The sequence below is a fragment of the Pleurodeles waltl genome, chromosome 1_1 (genome assembly GCF_031143425.1).
Source record: "Pleurodeles waltl isolate 20211129_DDA chromosome 1_1, aPleWal1.hap1.20221129, whole genome shotgun sequence".
Taxonomy (NCBI): Eukaryota; Metazoa; Chordata; class Amphibia; order Caudata; family Salamandridae; genus Pleurodeles; species Pleurodeles waltl.
In genome coordinates, this window is record NC_090436.1 from 407,964,030 (window position 1) to 407,982,370 (window position 18,341).

At 45.5% G+C, this 18,341-nt stretch overlaps 1 protein-coding gene across 1 annotated transcript in view; it reads right to left on the reverse strand.

Moving 5' to 3' along the window:
• POLK (DNA polymerase kappa) overlaps positions 1 to 18,341 on the reverse strand; it is a 505,299-nt gene that overhangs the window by 133,450 nt on the left and 353,508 nt on the right. Inside the window, exon 7 of the mRNA XM_069223734.1 lies at positions 13,808 to 14,044. Coding sequence (XP_069079835.1) covers positions 13,808 to 14,044 — 237 coding nt within the window. The remainder of the gene's footprint in view (positions 1 to 13,807; positions 14,045 to 18,341) is intronic.

Here is an 18,341-nt window from a genome sequence, read left to right on the forward strand (position 1 = left end):
GGTGTCTGATCTGTTGTTTGTGTTGAGTTAACAGAGCTGGTCTGTTTGGTAGTTTGATATGAGGCACTACTGAGAGGTCTAGTAGTGTTGTGTACCAAGGTTGTCGTGCCCAAGTTGGCGCTATTAGTATTAGTTTGAGTTTGTTTTGACTCAATTTGTTTACCAGATATGGAAGGAGTGGGAGAGGGGGAAAAGCGTAAGCAAATATCCCTGACCACCTCATCCATAACGCATTGCCCTTGGAGTGAGGCTGTGGGTACCTGGATGCGAAGTTTTGGCATTTTGCGTTTTCTTTTGTTGCAAATAGGTCTATTTGCCGTATTCCCCAGTTATGGAAGTAGGTTTGTAGTATCTGGGGATGAATCTCCCATTTGTGGATTTGTTGGTGATCCCGACTGAGATTGTTGGCCAACTGGTTCTGAATTCCTGGGATGTAGTGCGCTATTAGGCGAATGTGATTGTGAATCGCCCAATGCCAATTTTTTTGTACTAAGAGGCACAGTTGTGATGAGTGTGTGCCTCCCTGTTTGTTTAAGTAATACATTGTTGTCATGTTGTCTGTTTTGACAAGAATGTGTTTGTGGGCTATTAGCGGTTAAACTGCTTCCAACGCTAGAAACACTGCTAGTAGTTCTAGCTGATTGATATGAAGTTGTTTCTGCAGAGTGTCCCATTGTCCCTGGATGCTGTGTTGGTTGAGGTGTGCTCCCCACCCTATCATGGAAGCATCTGTTGTGATCACGTATTGAGGCACTGGGTCTTGGAAAGGCCGCCCTTGATTTAAATTTACATGATTCCACCATTGAAGCGAGGTGTGTGTTTGGCGGTCTATCAACACTAGATCTTGAAGTTGACCCTGTGCATGTGTCCATTGTGTTGCTAGGCACTGTTGTAAGGGCCACATGTGTAATCTTGCGTTTGGAACAATGGTTATGCATGAGGACATCATGCCTAGTAGTTTCATCACTAATTTTACCTGATACTTTTGGTTTGGGTGCATGCTTTGTATTACGTTTTGGAATGCTTGTACCCTTTGTGGACTTGGAGTGGCAATCCCTTTTTTGTGTTTATTGTTGCTCTTAAGTATTGTTGTATTTGACACGGCTGTAAGTGTGATTTTTGGTAGTTTAGTGAGAAACCCAGTTTGTGAAGGGTTTCTATGACGTATTTTGTGTGTTGAAGACACTGTTCTTGAGTGTTGGTTTTGATTAACCAATCGTCTAGATACGGGAATACGTGTATGTGCTGTCTTCTGATATGTGCAGCTACTACTGCAAGGCATTTTGTAAATACCCTTGGTGCTGTTGTTATCCCGAATGGTAACACTTTGAACTGGTAATGCACTCCTTGTATTACAAACCTTAAGTATTTCCTGTGTGAAGGATGTATGGGTATATGGAAGTACGCATCCTTGAGATCTAATGTTGACATGTAGTCTTGTTGTTTGAGCAAGGGGATTACGTCTTGAAGTGTCACCATGTGAAAGTGATCTGATTTGATGTAAAGATTTAGGGGGTTATTACAACTTTGGAGGAGGTGTTAATCCATCCCAAAAGTGACGGTAAAGTGACGGATATACCACCAGCCGTATTACGAGTCCATTATATCCTATGGAACTCGTAATACGGCTGGTGGTATATCCGTCACTTTACCGTCACTTTTGGGACGGATTAACACCTCCTCCAAAGTTGTAATAACCCCCTTAGTGTTCTGAGATCTAAGATGGGTCTCAGAGTTTTGTCCTTTTTGGGTATTAGAAAATACAGGGAATAAACACCTGTTCTTTTCTGATGGTTGGGTACTAGTTCTATTGCGTCTTTTTTGTAACAACGCTTGGACTTCTAGTTGTAATAGATCCAAGTGCTGTTTGGACATGTTGTGGGTTCTTGGAGGCACATTTGGTGGTAATTGTAGGAATTCTATGCAATAACCATGTTGGATAATGGCTAGGACCCAAGAGTCTGTTGTTATTTCCTCCCAAGTTTGGTAATAATCTGTGAGTCTCCCCCCCACTGGTGTTATGTGTTGGGGATTTGTGACACTGAAGTCACTGTTTAGTTTGAGGGGTCTTTGGGCTTTGGAACTTTCCCCTCGTTTTAGGGAACTGTCCACCTCTGTATTGTCCGCAAAAGCCTCCTCTTTGATACTGGCCCTGGTATGTGGGTCTGGTTTGTGAGGTTGAGGGTTCTGTGCTTTGAGCCCGAAACCCCCCTCTAAATTGTGTCTTCCTAAATGTGCCTCTGCTTTGTGGGAAGTAGAGCGCGCCCATGGCTTTGGCCGTATCAGTGTCCTTCTTCAGCTTCTCTATAGCTGTGTCCACCTCCAGCCCAAACAACTGCTGTCCATTAAAAGGCATATTAAGCACAGCCTGTTGGATCTCTGGCTTAAACCCGGAGGTGCGTAGCCATGCGTGTCTCCGAATAGTGACCGCTGTATTCACAGTTTTGCGGCTGTGACCGCTGCATCCATTGCCGATCGTATCTGGTTGTTCGAGATACTTTGGCCCTCTTCCACCACTTGTTGTGCACGCTTTTGGAACTCCTTGGGCAGATGTTGTATAAAGTGCTGCATTTCATCCCAATGAGCTCTGTCATATCTTGACAATAAAGCTTGGGAATTGGAAATGCGCCATTGATTGGCCGCTTGTGCTGCAACTCTTTTTCCAGCTGCATCAAACTTTCGACTTTCCTTGTCGGGTGGTGGTGCATTTCCAGAGGTGTGTGAATTAGCTCTTTTACGTGCTGCGCCTACTACTACTGAGTCAGGCGTCAGTTGTTGAGTTGTACACAGGGTCTGTAGGGGGAGACTTGTACTTTTTCTCCACCCTAGGTGTGATGGCTCTGCCTTTGACGGGTTCTTGAAATACTTGTTTCGCGTGTTTCAACATCCCTGGTAACATTGGGAGACTTTGGTACTGACTGTGTGTCGACGACAAAGTATTAAATAAAAAGTCATCCTCAATGGGTTCAGCGTGTAGTGCAACATTGTGAAAAGCCGCCGCTTTGGACACCACCTGCGTGTAGGCAGTACTGTCTTCAGGTGGTGATGGTCTTGCTGGGTAGCAGTCTGGACTATTGTCTGATACAGGCGTATCATAGAGATCCCATGCATCTGGGTCATCCTGGCTCATCCCTGCCTGCGTTGGAGATTGCATCATAGGGGGTGTTGCAATTGGTAACAGTTGTGGTGAGTGGTGTGGTGACGGTTGTAGCGAAGAGTGAGGTGGAGTTACTGCTTCTGCCACTTTTGCTTGTGGTTGTTTTTCTTTGTCTTGGAAAGAAAGTTTCCTTTTCATCCTTATAGGAGGGAGAGTTCTTATTTTCCCTGTATCCTTTTGAATATGGAGCCTTCTTTGTGTATAATCTGGCTCCCCTGCTTCTAGCTCTTGTCCAAATTTATGGCCTTGTAGTTGTGCTGAAAGGCCTTGTTCTTCGGAGTAGGAGCTTGTTTTCGGCTCCGAAGCTGGATGTTTCGGTACCAAAACTTTTTCTACTGTCTTTTTCGGCTCCGAAGTGGTGTGCCGATCTCTCAGTGTCGGTATCTCGATGTTGAGTTTGGTCGGAACCAGGGTCTCGGTGTCGAGTATGTTCTGTGCCGGGATCTCGACCGGAGTCGGATGACTTCGACACGTGTGTGCCCTTTTTCGGTGCCGATGGACGGTCATCGATTTTACGGGTTAAGCCATGGCCTGCCGGCGGTGGCATCCCCTGGGCCTTCATGATTTTGCCGTGAGTTTTAGCCGGGGCTGTTTTACTCACGGTTTTCGGCGTCTGCTCTGTCTCAGGCTCGTCTGAGTTGGGGTCAGCAATGAAGAAAGTCTCTTCTTCCTCGACGTCGTGGTGTCCTGACGGCGCCGACGCAATTTGAAGCCTTTGTGCTCTCCGGTCCGTAGCATTTTCTTCGACCGAAATGCCCGAAAGGCCTCGCAAGTATCCTCTTTGTGTTCGGGGGATAAACACAAATTACAGACCAGATGTTGATCTGTGTATGGATACTTTTTTATGGCATTCGGGGCAGAAGCGGAATGGGGTCCGTTCCATGAGCCTTGAAGACGCACGCGGTCGGGCCGACCAAGCCCCGTCGGGGGCTCGAAGCCCAGAAGGGCTACCGGAGCTCTTTTTAATTCGGTGTCGATCTGCGTTAACTAACCTGATACCGAACGCAAACAATACAGTCAAATTTTCTGAGATTTAACTAACTTTCCGAACGGAAACACGGAGCGAAGAGGAACACGTCCGAACCCGATGGCGGAAAGAAAACAATCTAAGATGGAGTCGACGCCCATGCGCAATGGAGCCGAAATGGGAGGAGTCCCTCGATCTCGTACTCAAAAAGACTTCTTAGAAGAAAAACAATTTGTATCACTCCGAGCCCAACACTAGATGGCGGGATATGCACGGCATGTGTATCTGCAGCTACACATGCCATCGAACATATATATATATATGGAAGCTCATGCTGCAAGAGCTGACTTCTGTATTTCAATCTATGTATCACAACTGCAATATGATGTTATGGAAGAGGGCATCACAATATTTAACAAGTGACTCCATCTTGATCATGTATTTTTGCAAAAAGGTCCATTGACACTGTTGTTAAGTCTGGGCAGACAAGGGTTCTTCAATAAACACCCCCACCCTAAAGACGTCTCCCCGGACAGGAAGGCTACGCGAGCTGTTACATGATAAGAACAGCAAAAGGTGAGAAGGCATACATACCGCTGTCTGCAGGATATATTATTTCTTTGGGATACACCCTCTTGTCTAATTCTTCCTTTCCCCAAATCTGAGACTATGTGAGAGATACTTGGATATCAACATGACAACAGTTTCCAGAAGTCAGCAGTGATGAACTCCACTTAATGACATTTCTTGTACATGCCTGGATAAATAGTGGTGAGCTATGCCGCTTTTATGTATAAAAACCAGCATCACTAATGCATGGCACCCACATGATGAGGCATATACCACCGCTGTGGAGCAGGAAATATGGACTTACTTTCAGGTTAATTATGGTATGGTATGTGTTAGACCTGGCAGCTCTTGGCGTGGGTTCCCTGTACTTTATGCTCCTGACCCTGTGCTGTAATTCGTTTTTTTCCCCTGGGTTTGATACTCTGGGCACTTTACCACTGCTAACCAGTGCAAGTGCTCTCTGTCTACAAGATATTGTTAATTGTTTTTCCATGATTGGCACATTTTATTTACTTTCAAGTCCCTAGTAAAGTGCACCGTGGGTGCCCAGGGCCTGTAAAGCAAATGCTACTAGTGGGCTTGCAGCACTAATTGTGCCACCCATATGAGTAGCCCTCTAAACATGTCTCAGACCTGCCACTGCAGTGCCTGTGTGTGCAGTTTTGCACTGCCAATTCGACCTGACAAGTGTACCCATTTGCCCAAGACAGACCCAGGCCCAAATCTTCCCTTTCGCTACATGTAAGTCACCCTCTAAGGAAGGCCCTAGGTAGCCCCACGGGCAGGGTGCAGTGTATTTAAAAGGTTGGACATGTATTGGTGTTTTACATGTCCTGATAGTGAAATAGTGCCAAATTCGTTTTTCACTATTGCAAGGCCTGTCTCTCTCATAGGTTAACACGGGGACTGCCTTTGAATGTCTTTTAAGTGCAGTGTCCCATTGGGAGCAGACAGAGATGTGGAGTTTGGGGTCTCTGAACGAACAATTTAAACATACATCTTTTGGAAAAGTTATTTTTTAGATTGTCTGTTTGAAAATGTCACTTTTAGAAAGTGGGCATTTTCTTGCTTAACCATTATGTGCCTCTCCCTGCTGCCTGTGGAGTTCACATCTGCATCAGACTGACAGTTGGGCTGTTTGTGAATTCCCTCTAGACAGTGACACAAAGGGAGCTGAGGTGTGTCCTGCATATCCTGATGAGTCTTCCTAGGCTAGAGTGAGGAGGGAGGAGCAGATACCTGCACCTGAACCTGAAAGGGCTATGCCTGTCCTTACACAATGCAGTCCCCTGGAGTGTGTCCGGAGCAAGGACTGGGCAAGGCAGGATCTTGTGAATAACAGAGACTTTCCTTTGAAGTTTGCCTACTGCGGACTCAAAACCCTAGACTTTCAAATTACTTTTAGATCAAGACGAACCGATGCCAAGGAGAAGAGCTTGAGGAGGACCTGCCGTTCTGCCTGTTGCTTTTCTGTGCTTCTGCGGGAAAGGACTAGAGTTTGCTTTCTGAAACCCTGCTTGTGAAGTTTTCTCAAAGGGCTTGGACTGAACTTGCCCCCAGTTATGAAGTCTCAGGGTCATCAAAGACTTCATCTGCCAGTACCTGTGCTCTTCTGCTGAGAGTCCTGACTTGCTAAATGGTGCCAAGTCCAGTCCCTGGGCCTTTGAAGTGGAAGCTGGTAAACTAGGGAGAAAATCCATGCACCGTTGTGTGCACGTCAGAAAAATCGACGCAGTGTTTTTCCCGCAGCAGAAATTTAAACGCAGTTCCTGCCTCGCTGCTGGAGAATTGACGCAGCAGCTGTTTTTAAAGCAGACACTTTGCACAGCGCTTCAGACTTTTCCACGCAACAAACCTAGGCATCAAAATCTTCAACATCATCGCACAGACCTGAGGCTGCTTGTTCAGAAATCGACACATCCCTTCCCTGTGAGGAAAGAATCAACGCATCGCTAACCCGGCGGGGAAAGAATTGATGCATGGCCTCACTTGCGAGTAAGGAATCGACGGATCGCTTGCTTTTCTGACACCCGCTCGCCTGTGCTGCTTTATTTTTGATGCATACCAGGTACTTAGTGCTAAAACAACGCATCCATTGATTTCTATGGATTAAGACTCTTTTTACTAAAATTCATATCTTCACTTGTGTATGTTGTTTTTTTGTCATTTTGGTCTTGTTTGATTTAGATAAATATTGGCTATTTTTCGAAACTAGTGTGGAGTTCTTTTGTGGTGTTTTCACTGCACGTGTTTGTACAAATACTTTACAAATTGCCTCTGAGATAAGCCTGACTACTTGTGCCAAGCTACCAAGGGGGTTAGCAGGGGTTATCTGAGCTGGGTATCTCCCTTACCCTGACTAGAGTGACTACTTGGACAGGGTGCAAACTGACTGCCAACTAGAGACCCCATTTCTAACAATACGTACTGTAGGTACCCTTTAGGGTGCCCTTTGGGGTGCCCACTGTTAGGGGCCATGCTAAAAGTCTTCTCAGAGAGAAGGAAAAGGCAAAACAACACCAATGAACCCAACTGGAGGTTTGCACCCTCCGACAGGAGATGCAGCTTCCCCTCGGTCCTCAAGGGGCCATAACCAGACAGTTAATGTTGATCCGAGAGGAGATACGACTTGTGTCGCTAGAAGCAGCGAAACAGATCTGGTGCGCATCTACTGCTCGTGTTTTCGGGTGGGGAGATAAAAATGGTAAACTGCTCTACTGGATGACATCCCGACCTTTGGCTGGCAGAATTGTACCTGAAATAAAAGATCATGCTAGCTGCCTCCACCGTGCTTCCTGAGATATTGCTTTAGTGTTTGCCGCTTACTACATCCAATGATATGCCGCGGTCCCCAGTCCGGCACATGAGATAGCATCCCTTCTTCTGGACGAGATGCCTCTTCCCAGCCTTTCCCCTACAGAGGTGCAGGAATTGGACCAACCCCTCACAGCTGAGGCGACTGGGACTGCCATCTCAGCTGTGACGTCCAGCAAGATGCCAAGGCCCTGATGGCTACCCTACAGAATTGTATGCTAAATATTGAGAAGTCCTTGTTCCCCATCTGCTGAATCTCTGCAAAGAAGCAGCAGAGGTGGGTTATTTTCCGCAAGACATTTACCAGGTCACCATTGTGGTCATACCAAAGACACAACCCTGTCTACTTTATGTGTGGAGTACCGACCCATCTCCTTGATTAACAGAGTAATTAAGGTCTTTGCACAGATCTTGGCCTACCGACTTAAACCAGTGCTCCTAACCCTCATACACTCAGACCAATGTGGCTTTATACTGGCCAGGAGCACAAGACACTGTCTGAGGTGGCTGCATGGGGCACTTGCCATCTTTAGCCTTGCTCCTTCTCGATTTCGAGAAGGCTTTTGATACTGTGGACTGGGGCTACCTCTCTCAGGTCCTGCTGAGGGCTAGATTTGGTCCATGCTTTTGTGGTTTTGTTTGGGTGCTGTATTCTAAACCCACAGCCCGTGAGCAGATCAACGCAGTGCTTTCGGATGAATTCCCAATACACCTGGGGACCCGACAAGGCTGTCCCCTTTCCCCTTTGCATTGGCAATCAAACCCCTTGCCAGACTTATTTGCTGTGACGCGCAGCTCTGCAGGTGGGAATGTAACACAGGTGACAAGAATCTTATCACTTTATATGCAGACAATTTCCTTCTGTTTTTATCTGAACCTGGCATCAGAAGGCCATGTTGTCTTCAGCTCTTGCAGATCTTTGCAGAGGACTCTGGTCCACGTCTTAATCCGAATAAATGACTGGTGCTGTTGTCGCCATCGCAGAGTTGCGCAGCCTGGCAGACTGCCATCCCAGTGCGTGGCCTGAGATTTTGCTACCTGGGGATTCGGGTGGCTCTTTTCTCCAAGTTCACATGGTCCTGTAATATTACACCTCTCACTCATCGAATCAGGGCAGATTTGCAAAAGTGGAGGACTCAACCACTGAATGTGATGGAATGAATCGCCCTACGTAAGATGATGGTACTACCATGATTTCTGTACCTCTATAAAAACTTTCTACAGATGGTGCCATGCCAATGGTTTTGTGAGATGGACTCTTTAGCATGCTCCATCCTACGGCATGGTTCTTGACCTCACCTAGCATATGTCTACTGCCAGCGCGCTCCAGACAATGGGGTTCTTGGGACGGCCAACTTCTACCTCTATTTCCTTGTATCACAGCTCCTGATCATCAATGAATGGCTCAACGGAGGTTGTTCAGTCCCCGGCTAGCAAGTGGAGCTCACCTCGATGGGGATTCATCACGCCATGGCAATGCAATATGGCACTGCAGTTCCCAATGTCTTAACGGGGGTGACACGTATGGTCTTCCTCGGGCAGAGGCCTGCCTTGAGACATACTAGGTGGATCTCCAAACTCACCCAGTAGACCCCGCTATGGCAGGGTACATGGCTGAGGGAGATTGCAGAGCTGGAGGGATTTCATTACTGGGATGTCACTGGCATCACACAGTTGGGTGATGTTTGATCTGGCATCCATATGTACTCCTTCCAAGAACTTCGAACAGAATATGCACTTTCCACAACACAATTCCATAAATACTTGCAGCTGTGGCGTGCACTTCTCTTGCATATCACTCAGGACACATCGCTTCCCAAATTCAGCCTCCTTGAGGCTAAGATCATGATGGCCCCCAGAGTCTTCACAATATTGTCCAGACTGCGCCTTGTTCAGACATATTACTTGTACTGTGTTTACCTTATTCCAGAATGTCTGTTTAAAGCGGGCCTTCTGGGGAAGCCAAACTGCTCACTATGTCCTCATGCCCCTGAGGATTTCTATCATCTGGTCCAGTCCTGCCCGGTCATAAGGTGATACTGAGAGGCCATAGTTACAGAACTCTCAGCGGTATTGAGTTGGGAGGTGGAACTCTCCCCACTATTATTGTTGGGGCGACCAAGAGTGTGGGAAGTACAAGAACTGACCAAGCATTATTGGGCACTGCCATTATGATGGCAAAATGAGACACAGCAGCCAGGTGGGGAGCCCCCAAGCCTACGACATTGTACCAATGGTGGCAGGGGGTGGGTTGGTGCACCCAGCAGGAGAAGTCGGTGTATAAGGCACAAGGCTGCCCCACAAAATACCATAAAATATGGGACAAATGGCGGTGGGCTTCGGATATTTTCCTGTGATGGGACTGCCAGTGGGCACATGAACTTACTGCTTCAAGGCCAGGGCATCCGGGGCACTGTTTGCCTTACTGTATGACAATGACAGTGATGATATGCTTATTATAGATGTGACGTGTAGTTTGTTGACATCAAACAAATGTAATTGTTTATAAAAAAAAAAAAAAGAGAATGTCACAGAGCCTTGGGATTAGACAAGCCAGGGACAGTATTATCCATGACAGCTAGCTGTCAATATTAAATGCCCTGCATCAATTCTTTCTCAGGTGTGAGCCTCCAGTATTTTCAGTGGTTACGATACTGAGTTTCTTTTTCCTCACATCATAGCTTGTTACATATCCTCCACCACAGGGGGTGATGCTGATTATTGGTCTTAACATCCTCTGCTCTGGATTTATTATACCTTCAGGAACAAAAGCTGATACTTCTCTAATGTCACTGGAGCAGAGTCAAAGCTCACAATATTGTTTGCACCTCAGATTCTAAGATGTAAAGTGTCTCAGGGTCAAATGACAATGCCAGTTGGTGACTGTACTCCAAGCGCCTCATGGTGTGCAATCTGGCCTGACTAAAATTAATTTTATGAGAATCTTGAAAACTTACACTGAAGCAAAGATAAGTGTAAAATTATCTTTCTATTTTTACTGCCACATTGCACCCAATATTCTTTGTAAAAGGTTGACAGAAAGAACGAATAGTACTAAAATACTAGAAGATATCTCTCACTTATGCTGTGTTACCTGTGAATTGAAGAACTCATACCAGGACAGTGGTGTCCGGCGGTTCCACGATGGACTACCAGACATACTGGAGTGCTTATTCAGCTGCAGCCCGCTTGTTTTTGGAGCTCAAGCACCGGGATTCCTCAATGTCTACCTCATAACTTTATGGTCTGGGTTCAGCATGCTAAAGTCCTAAAAGTAAAAGGTTGTGTGCCTTGAGCAAAGAGCATGCAGCTGTGTTAGGAGGACTTCTGGACCTGATTTAATTATAAGCCTGATCCCAAATGGACTGATGGTCGGATCTATTACCACCCATGGAAACTAAGCAGTAAAATTACTGCTAAAAAACACTCTTAGCTCAGTGAACTATTGATGGGAGTGGAGCAACTAATCATTACCAATCGAAAAAGAGAATCAAACCAGGGAAACTCTAAATATTTAAAAGGCATTCCAGCGCTAAATCACTCAATCAAAACCCAAGCATGTGAAGTACTGCTTGGCTTCACACCATCTGCAGCATCTACTTAGCCTGTAAAAATTCCAGAAAATCAGAAAAAAAACAATTACCAAAAGATAGCTTTAAGAACAGCAAAGCTTTGTACTGTATCAGCCACCAAAAGGAATGTTTTCCCAATCCAAGTTTTGTATTCAAGATAGCGTTCATCACTGTTGGCTAAAGTCAATAATAGCCAATCTAAAGGTAGTCAAATAGGATATCACCAACAGTACAGTCATTTTGGTCTAGTTATTTTTCCATGCCATAATCTGTGTATAGTAACCAGCGCCACAGAGCATTCCATACTGTTCTCAGAGATCACCTACTACCACTAGCGCAGGCTTTACTAGGACCCTAGTAGATGGTTATTTTTTTCTGACATCCAACCTTTTCCCACAAACACTGGCCATCCTTATTGCCATGTTGATAGAGGACACCACTGGCTTTTATTGGTAACACAATAACCTATGTTTTATCTTTTGATCGTTCTGTCTCATTTCCCTAATTACTGTGGCATATAAACACAATTTTAGTATTTTTAGCACTTCTTAGTTTGGTCCTTTAAATTATTTGTCTTCCACTTCCGGGCCTTCCCAGGCCGGATTTCACCTTTCCAGTGATTCTGCTTTTTCTGTGGCAATGAATGATGCCTGAATAGCCTAGCATGGCAACAGTAACACAACATTCTTTATTTTTATGCAGACTCTTACACCATCATTCATTCCGAGCTTGTCCTTACACATTTTGGAAAGATCACTGGCATTTGCCTAGATCTGTTCCTTTCTTACTGATTAGATGCAAGCAGTCACTTTTCTCATTTAACAGAAAGCAGGGTTCAAATGAAAAAGTACCAGAGGGATGCTCCTTATACTGTTAAATGGTTAAGGAGTTTGCCCTGACACCTCTAACAGGTTTCACATATTTCACTTATGCTGATAATACTCAACTCCTCATCAGGATGGATGGTGACACAGTAGAAACGGCTATTGACTTCCTCTGTTGCATGGCGGGTTTAGCCACCCAAATGTTGGGAAACATGCTAAAAGTCAATTTTGACAAAATGAGGTAGTAGTCTCATGGCGTTCAACCTCAGACAGGACTCAGCATGATGCTTGGAAGTTCTTGGCAACTCTCTCATTCTACCCTCCAATTTCTTCAGTCTGGAAGCACTGTTTGACCAGTCACTCTCCACTTTGTTCTCCAGATGAACAAAGCCTATTCTGTGTACTTTCAGCTTTTAAATAACCTAGCAAGACCCTTCCACTGCTGTCATTCAAAGAGAGACATATGAGGATCCAAGATATAGTATCCTCTTGCCTGGATGGTGGGAACGTCCTCAAATTTTAGCCTTCCTAAGTATTTAATCCCACAAAAACAACTTTTCCAAAATAATGTGCATCCCGTGATACTTGCTACTAGTTTCTTAAACCTGGCCTCCCACTATCTGGCCCATACACCACTAGCAACAAATGGAAAAGCTGATTACTTTCAACCCATTCCATTTTGGTCACCATACTGTCTTTATTAATGGTCTCCTGTTTCTCTAATCTCCCTTTCAGGTCTATGCCTATCCGCTTTATAAGATTATATTCCTTTGCCATGCTGAAGTTTCCCAACCTATTCCACATGCACAAGAGCAAACAATTCTTTCACGGTTAGAGAGCTTTCCTCTATAATGATCTTCACTTATCCCCTCGAGTCATTTCTGATCTTTACACCTTCTGTAAGAAACTGAAAACTCATCTTTTATCAGCATAATCATTTCCTTTGGTCCTCAAATATTGTTGTTTCAGAACCAAATAGGCAGGGCCAAAATGCTCAAACCAGCCCTGCTCCCTTTGTCTCCTCGTGCATTCACTCTCTTTCCATTTATCTATTTTCTCTATTCTCTTCTCCCTCCCTGATGGCCGTTTCTCTACTTTTCTCTCTTTCTCTCTCTCCGTAGGCCTTCCTGTGCCTGCTACAATTAACTTCGGGAAGCGGAAGAAAGTGACAGAGGCGCTGTGTTTTCAAAACCAGCCTCCAAGGGCGCCAGCCTACTGAGGAAATAAAGAGGTGTAATAAAAGGCCTGCCCGGCCCTACAACTAAAACTAGGACACCTTTCAGTAGTTGTTCTTTACAAAATCAAAACTCATTATGGGCCTGATTACGACCCTGGAGGTCTTCAGACTGCCAGGGTTGTGGTGGCGGTCTGACTGCCACATTATGACAGCTGCGGTCGTGCCACGGTGGGTCCGCCAGCACTTCCAGTTCTCCTCCACAGGAGGGAATTGCAGTCCGAATCCGCCAGGAAAGCGCTGCAAGCAGCGCCGCCCTGGGGGTTACGACCGCCTTCTCTGCCAGCCTTTACATGGCTGGTAGCATTGCCATGTAAAGGCTGGCAGAGACGGGGTGCTGGGGGTCCCAGGGACATGGGCAGTGCAGGCACCCCTGGCCAGCCGCGTCGAGATGTTCACTGTCTGCTCTGCAGAGAGTGAATATCGCAACGGGTGTTGCTGTACCCCACGCACTACAGCATTGTCGTTGGCACTATTATGAGCCAGCGTCAATGCTGTAGGCCATTCATTAACTTGGCAAATAGTAACAAATGTTATTTACAGTGCACAAAACAGAAAGGAAATGTGGTATTAGGAGTTATATGAAAAAGTTACAATCAACTTGTTACTTTAACAAAACCCAGAGGGTCAGACTAATTAGCAAGTGTGTGAATATATAAAATCTCATACCTGCGCTTGCAGTCAGAGTAGTCTTTTGCTCAATTCTGAATCTCAATTCTTTTACGGCATCTTCCACTGACTTTCCAAATATTACTGCATTCTTCATCTGCACAGTTTCACATCGGGGCTCACACATGGGAACATTCCTCTCCAGTGACAGAGGGGGGCTGTCTTCAAAAAGTACAGGAGAAGTGGAAAGCGTGTCCTCATCCTCTGTTACCTTCTTCTCACCTTCAGCATCTTTACCTTGATGAAACACATAGAATTCAGTCTTCGTTCTGCTTCATTCATAACAACTGTCTACAAAATGTATCATTTCTATTGGAGAGTTAACAGGGAAGAATTTTTGTTGAAACACTGAAAAGAGCTTTAGCTCTACGTCAGCAGTACACTATATTGACGACTTAGGGCCTGATTACAAGCTTGGTGAAGGGGATTACACTGTCCCAAATGTGACGCCACCATAGTACAAGATTCATAGGATATAATGGAACTTGTAATACGGCCCTTAGTCCTAATGTTTTCTCTGACCACAATTTTGACTAGTAAAACATCTAGGAAGCAGGCATGATTATACAGCAACTATTACATATTTAAAAGAAAAATATCAATAAAGCAATAGATTACAATTAAATATGAAGAAAGGTGCGCACCAGAGTGCCTGGCTCCAAGATGGCCACACCATTGTAAGGGTCCTTGGGCCAAGGGCAACTGTGCGGCAGAATCTTGGAGTTTGGACACAAATATTTTGCACTAAACCACGGCAAAAGAAGTGGACTCTCAATAGCGGGCAATTGTAGCCGATTGGTGGGAGACACAGTGGACAATCGGGTTTGCAGTGGCCGGCATGGTCTAGGCCTCAGAGGAAAGTGTGACATGGCCCAGAGTCCTACTCTATGGGGGACCGAGCGGATTGTCCCTGCTGGTGCTGAATGGAGCTGAGGAGCCGTAAGATGATGCCTGCTGTGGGATGGTGAATCTCACTTCTACCTCGAGATGTGGTTGCATCTGAGTCTGCTGCCTGTACAAGCCACGTGTGTAGTGGATTGGCTAGCTGCATCTGGCTGGAGCCTGAGGAAGGTAAGCAGCGGGTTCCCTCCTCAACAGCATGCTGACCAGATCCAGAGCCTTGGGTGATGGTGGTGCAAGGGCCCAGGCGACAACTGGCCTGCATTACACATTGGGACTGCTGCACTTGAGACTCGAGGACTTTCAGGAGCTGCGGAAGTAGGCCTGCTGGCGCTCTCTGGGCCAAGAGTTTGAAACTCCATTAGTGCCTGCACAAACGTTGGGTAGGTGGATGTGACCTATTAACTGGTTCATACAGGCTTGCGATTTATGGGGAAGCCCAACCTATGTGCACCACACATCTTACTTCAACCTGATGTCTGAAGTTGTGTATTAACTGAGTGATTTCTGTCTCTCTGTGGGGGCCCCATTTCACCTGATTTTGTCTGACAATAGGACACTGAATATTTTGAGTTGTGAAAGCACCAGTGAATACAAGGCAAAAAATCAATGGTGCACTGAGGATACTGCATGCCGGTACTTTCTGAGGGGACAGAGTGCTTGAATGACTGGGGTAGTTCACTTGTAATGTGGTGCACTTCTCATCAGTACTTTGATATGGCTCCAATTACTAGGTGAGTGTGAAGTGGCTCCTGGACACCTCTAGGGCTTGCAGGGACAACCATGGTGGCCCCTTGGTTTATCAATAACTGCCCATATCCGCCATGGAGATATAAACACATGCTATGCAACCCCTGTCAGCCCTGATCCCAGAGAGAGCAGGAACTTGCATACTAGACTTCAGCACCACTTGTCCTCTCTTGCTTGCCATTCCCTGTTGCTTCTCATGTGTTGCCCTGCAGTAGTGACTGCAGTGAGAGATCCAGACAAACTTGAAAGATATGGTTAAGGAGGGGAGGGGCAGGCAAAGATTACATTAGACACCAGCCAAACTGGCCAGTGCAATAGAGTGTGAGCAAACTGCGCCTCTGTCTGCTCCCTCAGTGTCAGAGGCTGTGGCTGCAGAATTAAAGGGAAACACACTGCTACTGGGGATGCAGAAAAGTATGCTGTTCATAGTTTAAAAAATATCATCAATGGCAATGAGATGCTACTAAAAAAAAAAAAAAAACTTGGTCCCATCATGGCCAAGAAAGAGGACTTGGAGTTAGGATCTCACAGATAATCTGAGAATTGTGGACTTCCCGGAAACCAAACAGGCAAACTTTTCATTCCTTGTGATTTCTGAAAAAGTACACCAATTGCTGGCACCCAAGCCACTGTCTGGAGCTTCTACTAGCCCCATCTGCGCCAGCCTCCCCAATGTCAGGGACCAGGATACAGCTCTCCAACTGGCCTGGGAAATGGGGGACCTTGGTGTATGACGGCAACTCCACTGCCTAACTCCCTAATCACGCTATAATGGTTTAGGAAGCCCGCTGTGAATCTCTGAAAAACTGCAATGAGAAATTGCAGCACATTGCCTACGATATGCAATGTTCTACCCAGCCCGTCTTATGATTTCAGAGAAGAGCAAAGTCCAGGTTTTCAGTAATCTCAAACAGGCAATGTCTCTTTTACGTACGTTAGAATCACAAGGGCCTGGGCACTCCAAGACATCATCAGTAACTTCTTCACGAGCCGAAATGAGGACAACTGCTAAATTCCCCTGGTATGGTCAGTGCTCATGTGCTCTATATCTTCCATGCCCCACAACATCATCAGTATCTTCTTCACCAAGCCGAAATGAGAACAACTACTAAATTACCCTGGTATGGTCAGTGCTCATGTGCTCTAGATCCTTCATGCCTATCATCTTTGTATTTGATAAACACTGGCTTTGTAATCACCCCAGTTAGAGGCCCTGCAGTAGATGAGATGGAGGGGCCAAGACTGCGCCTTAGCTGTGGTCACAATCATGACTGTAAGATGATGTGTCTAACATTCATTTGCCGCAATATCTCAATCAACTAGGGTTACACTGTTCTGTACAGTTATCACCCTACCTGCAACTGCACTTGCCCCCTGGGTACCTTCGAAGTCTGTTGGATTTTGTTGATGGCTTCCCCCATGGTTAAATTCTGCATGAAGTTCAGCATTTTCTTTGCTGAGTTGTTGGGGCTGTTGTTTGTAACGGTTGGGGGAGGAAGGGTGGGTAGGACTAATATGGTCATGACTGAATTGGAAGGTCCCATAAAATTCTCAATCACTGCTCAGTACACTGCACTCCATGTCACTTTCTGACGTGCCTGACGAAGTGAACATGCATGGTGACAGAGCACAAATGTTCTTGACATGGAGCATGAGAAGACTAAACATCTAACACAAAACACCTTTTGTCATAGTGAATCTGGATAGATAATGTATGAATCGCACTACTGCAAGAAAAATACATGACTGCCACATCAGTATCCAACTTTAGAACGCAAAGGTGTGTATATAAATATACTGCATCATATGGCCAATCTTACCAGGAAGAAAGTGCAGTTCCAACCGCTTCATCCAATATCGGATATCCATGGTTGATGACTTATAATTAGGAGGGTACTTGAAGGCAAGCACACTACCATTATCAATACATACGAACGCAACACGGGTGACCCATTGTTCTTAAAGATGTAAGGAACATATGCATGATGTTGTCATCTCAAGGACTCATCTGCAGCGTGGGGGGAGGGGCGGGGACTTGAATTTTGTGTCTGATAATATAATAATTTATGAGATATATCCCATCCGCCCCCTCCTCCCACACTACCTAGACTACCACTGTTCAGCAGCTACAGGACTACTGGCTGAGACTATTACTACTCATAATTTTGTAGATATGTGGTGCATTAAATAGCTGGATGCCCGGGAGGGTACTTTCTTATCTATGGGGTATAAGTCATGGTCTAGGTTGTGTATCTGGTTAAATTCTCAACAAATGAGCTCGGTGACTAAATCAGTAAATAACTTGGCAAGAACACTATTGGACCACCCACCACTCCTTCTGGGACTCTGGATCCATGGAGCAAGTCATCCACTGAATGGCGTTTAGTGCCTGGGGCATTACAGAATATGAGGTTCAGAGATGAGTTAAAGAAAGAGATTAAAGAATACTTTACTATTAATAAGGGCTCTGTGGAATGTCCCAGCATCCTTAGGGAAGCTTTTAAGGTGGTCATTAGGAGTGTTTGCAAACCCAAACAACATAGCATACTACCAGCTCTCAGGATCGACATGAATACTTTGGAGAATTACACTGGAGAGTTGGAAATAAAGCATATGGACACCCCAGTGGTTGCTGCCCCCTCAGACTCAAGGAATATCAATAGATCGCCGAAAGAGAGATAAAAAAATAGGTAGGGATACCCTGCCAGGATATTTGGTAAAGCGGAGAGGCTCAATCAAACCCTGTATAACCTAATTAAGCACTGATTGAGTGCAAATGAAACACTACATATATTAACCATGGCACACTCAATGGTCGAAAAAGGGGAGAACATTCTAGTTGAGTCTCCAAGATTCTATTCTGATCTGTATGCTTCTAGGGATA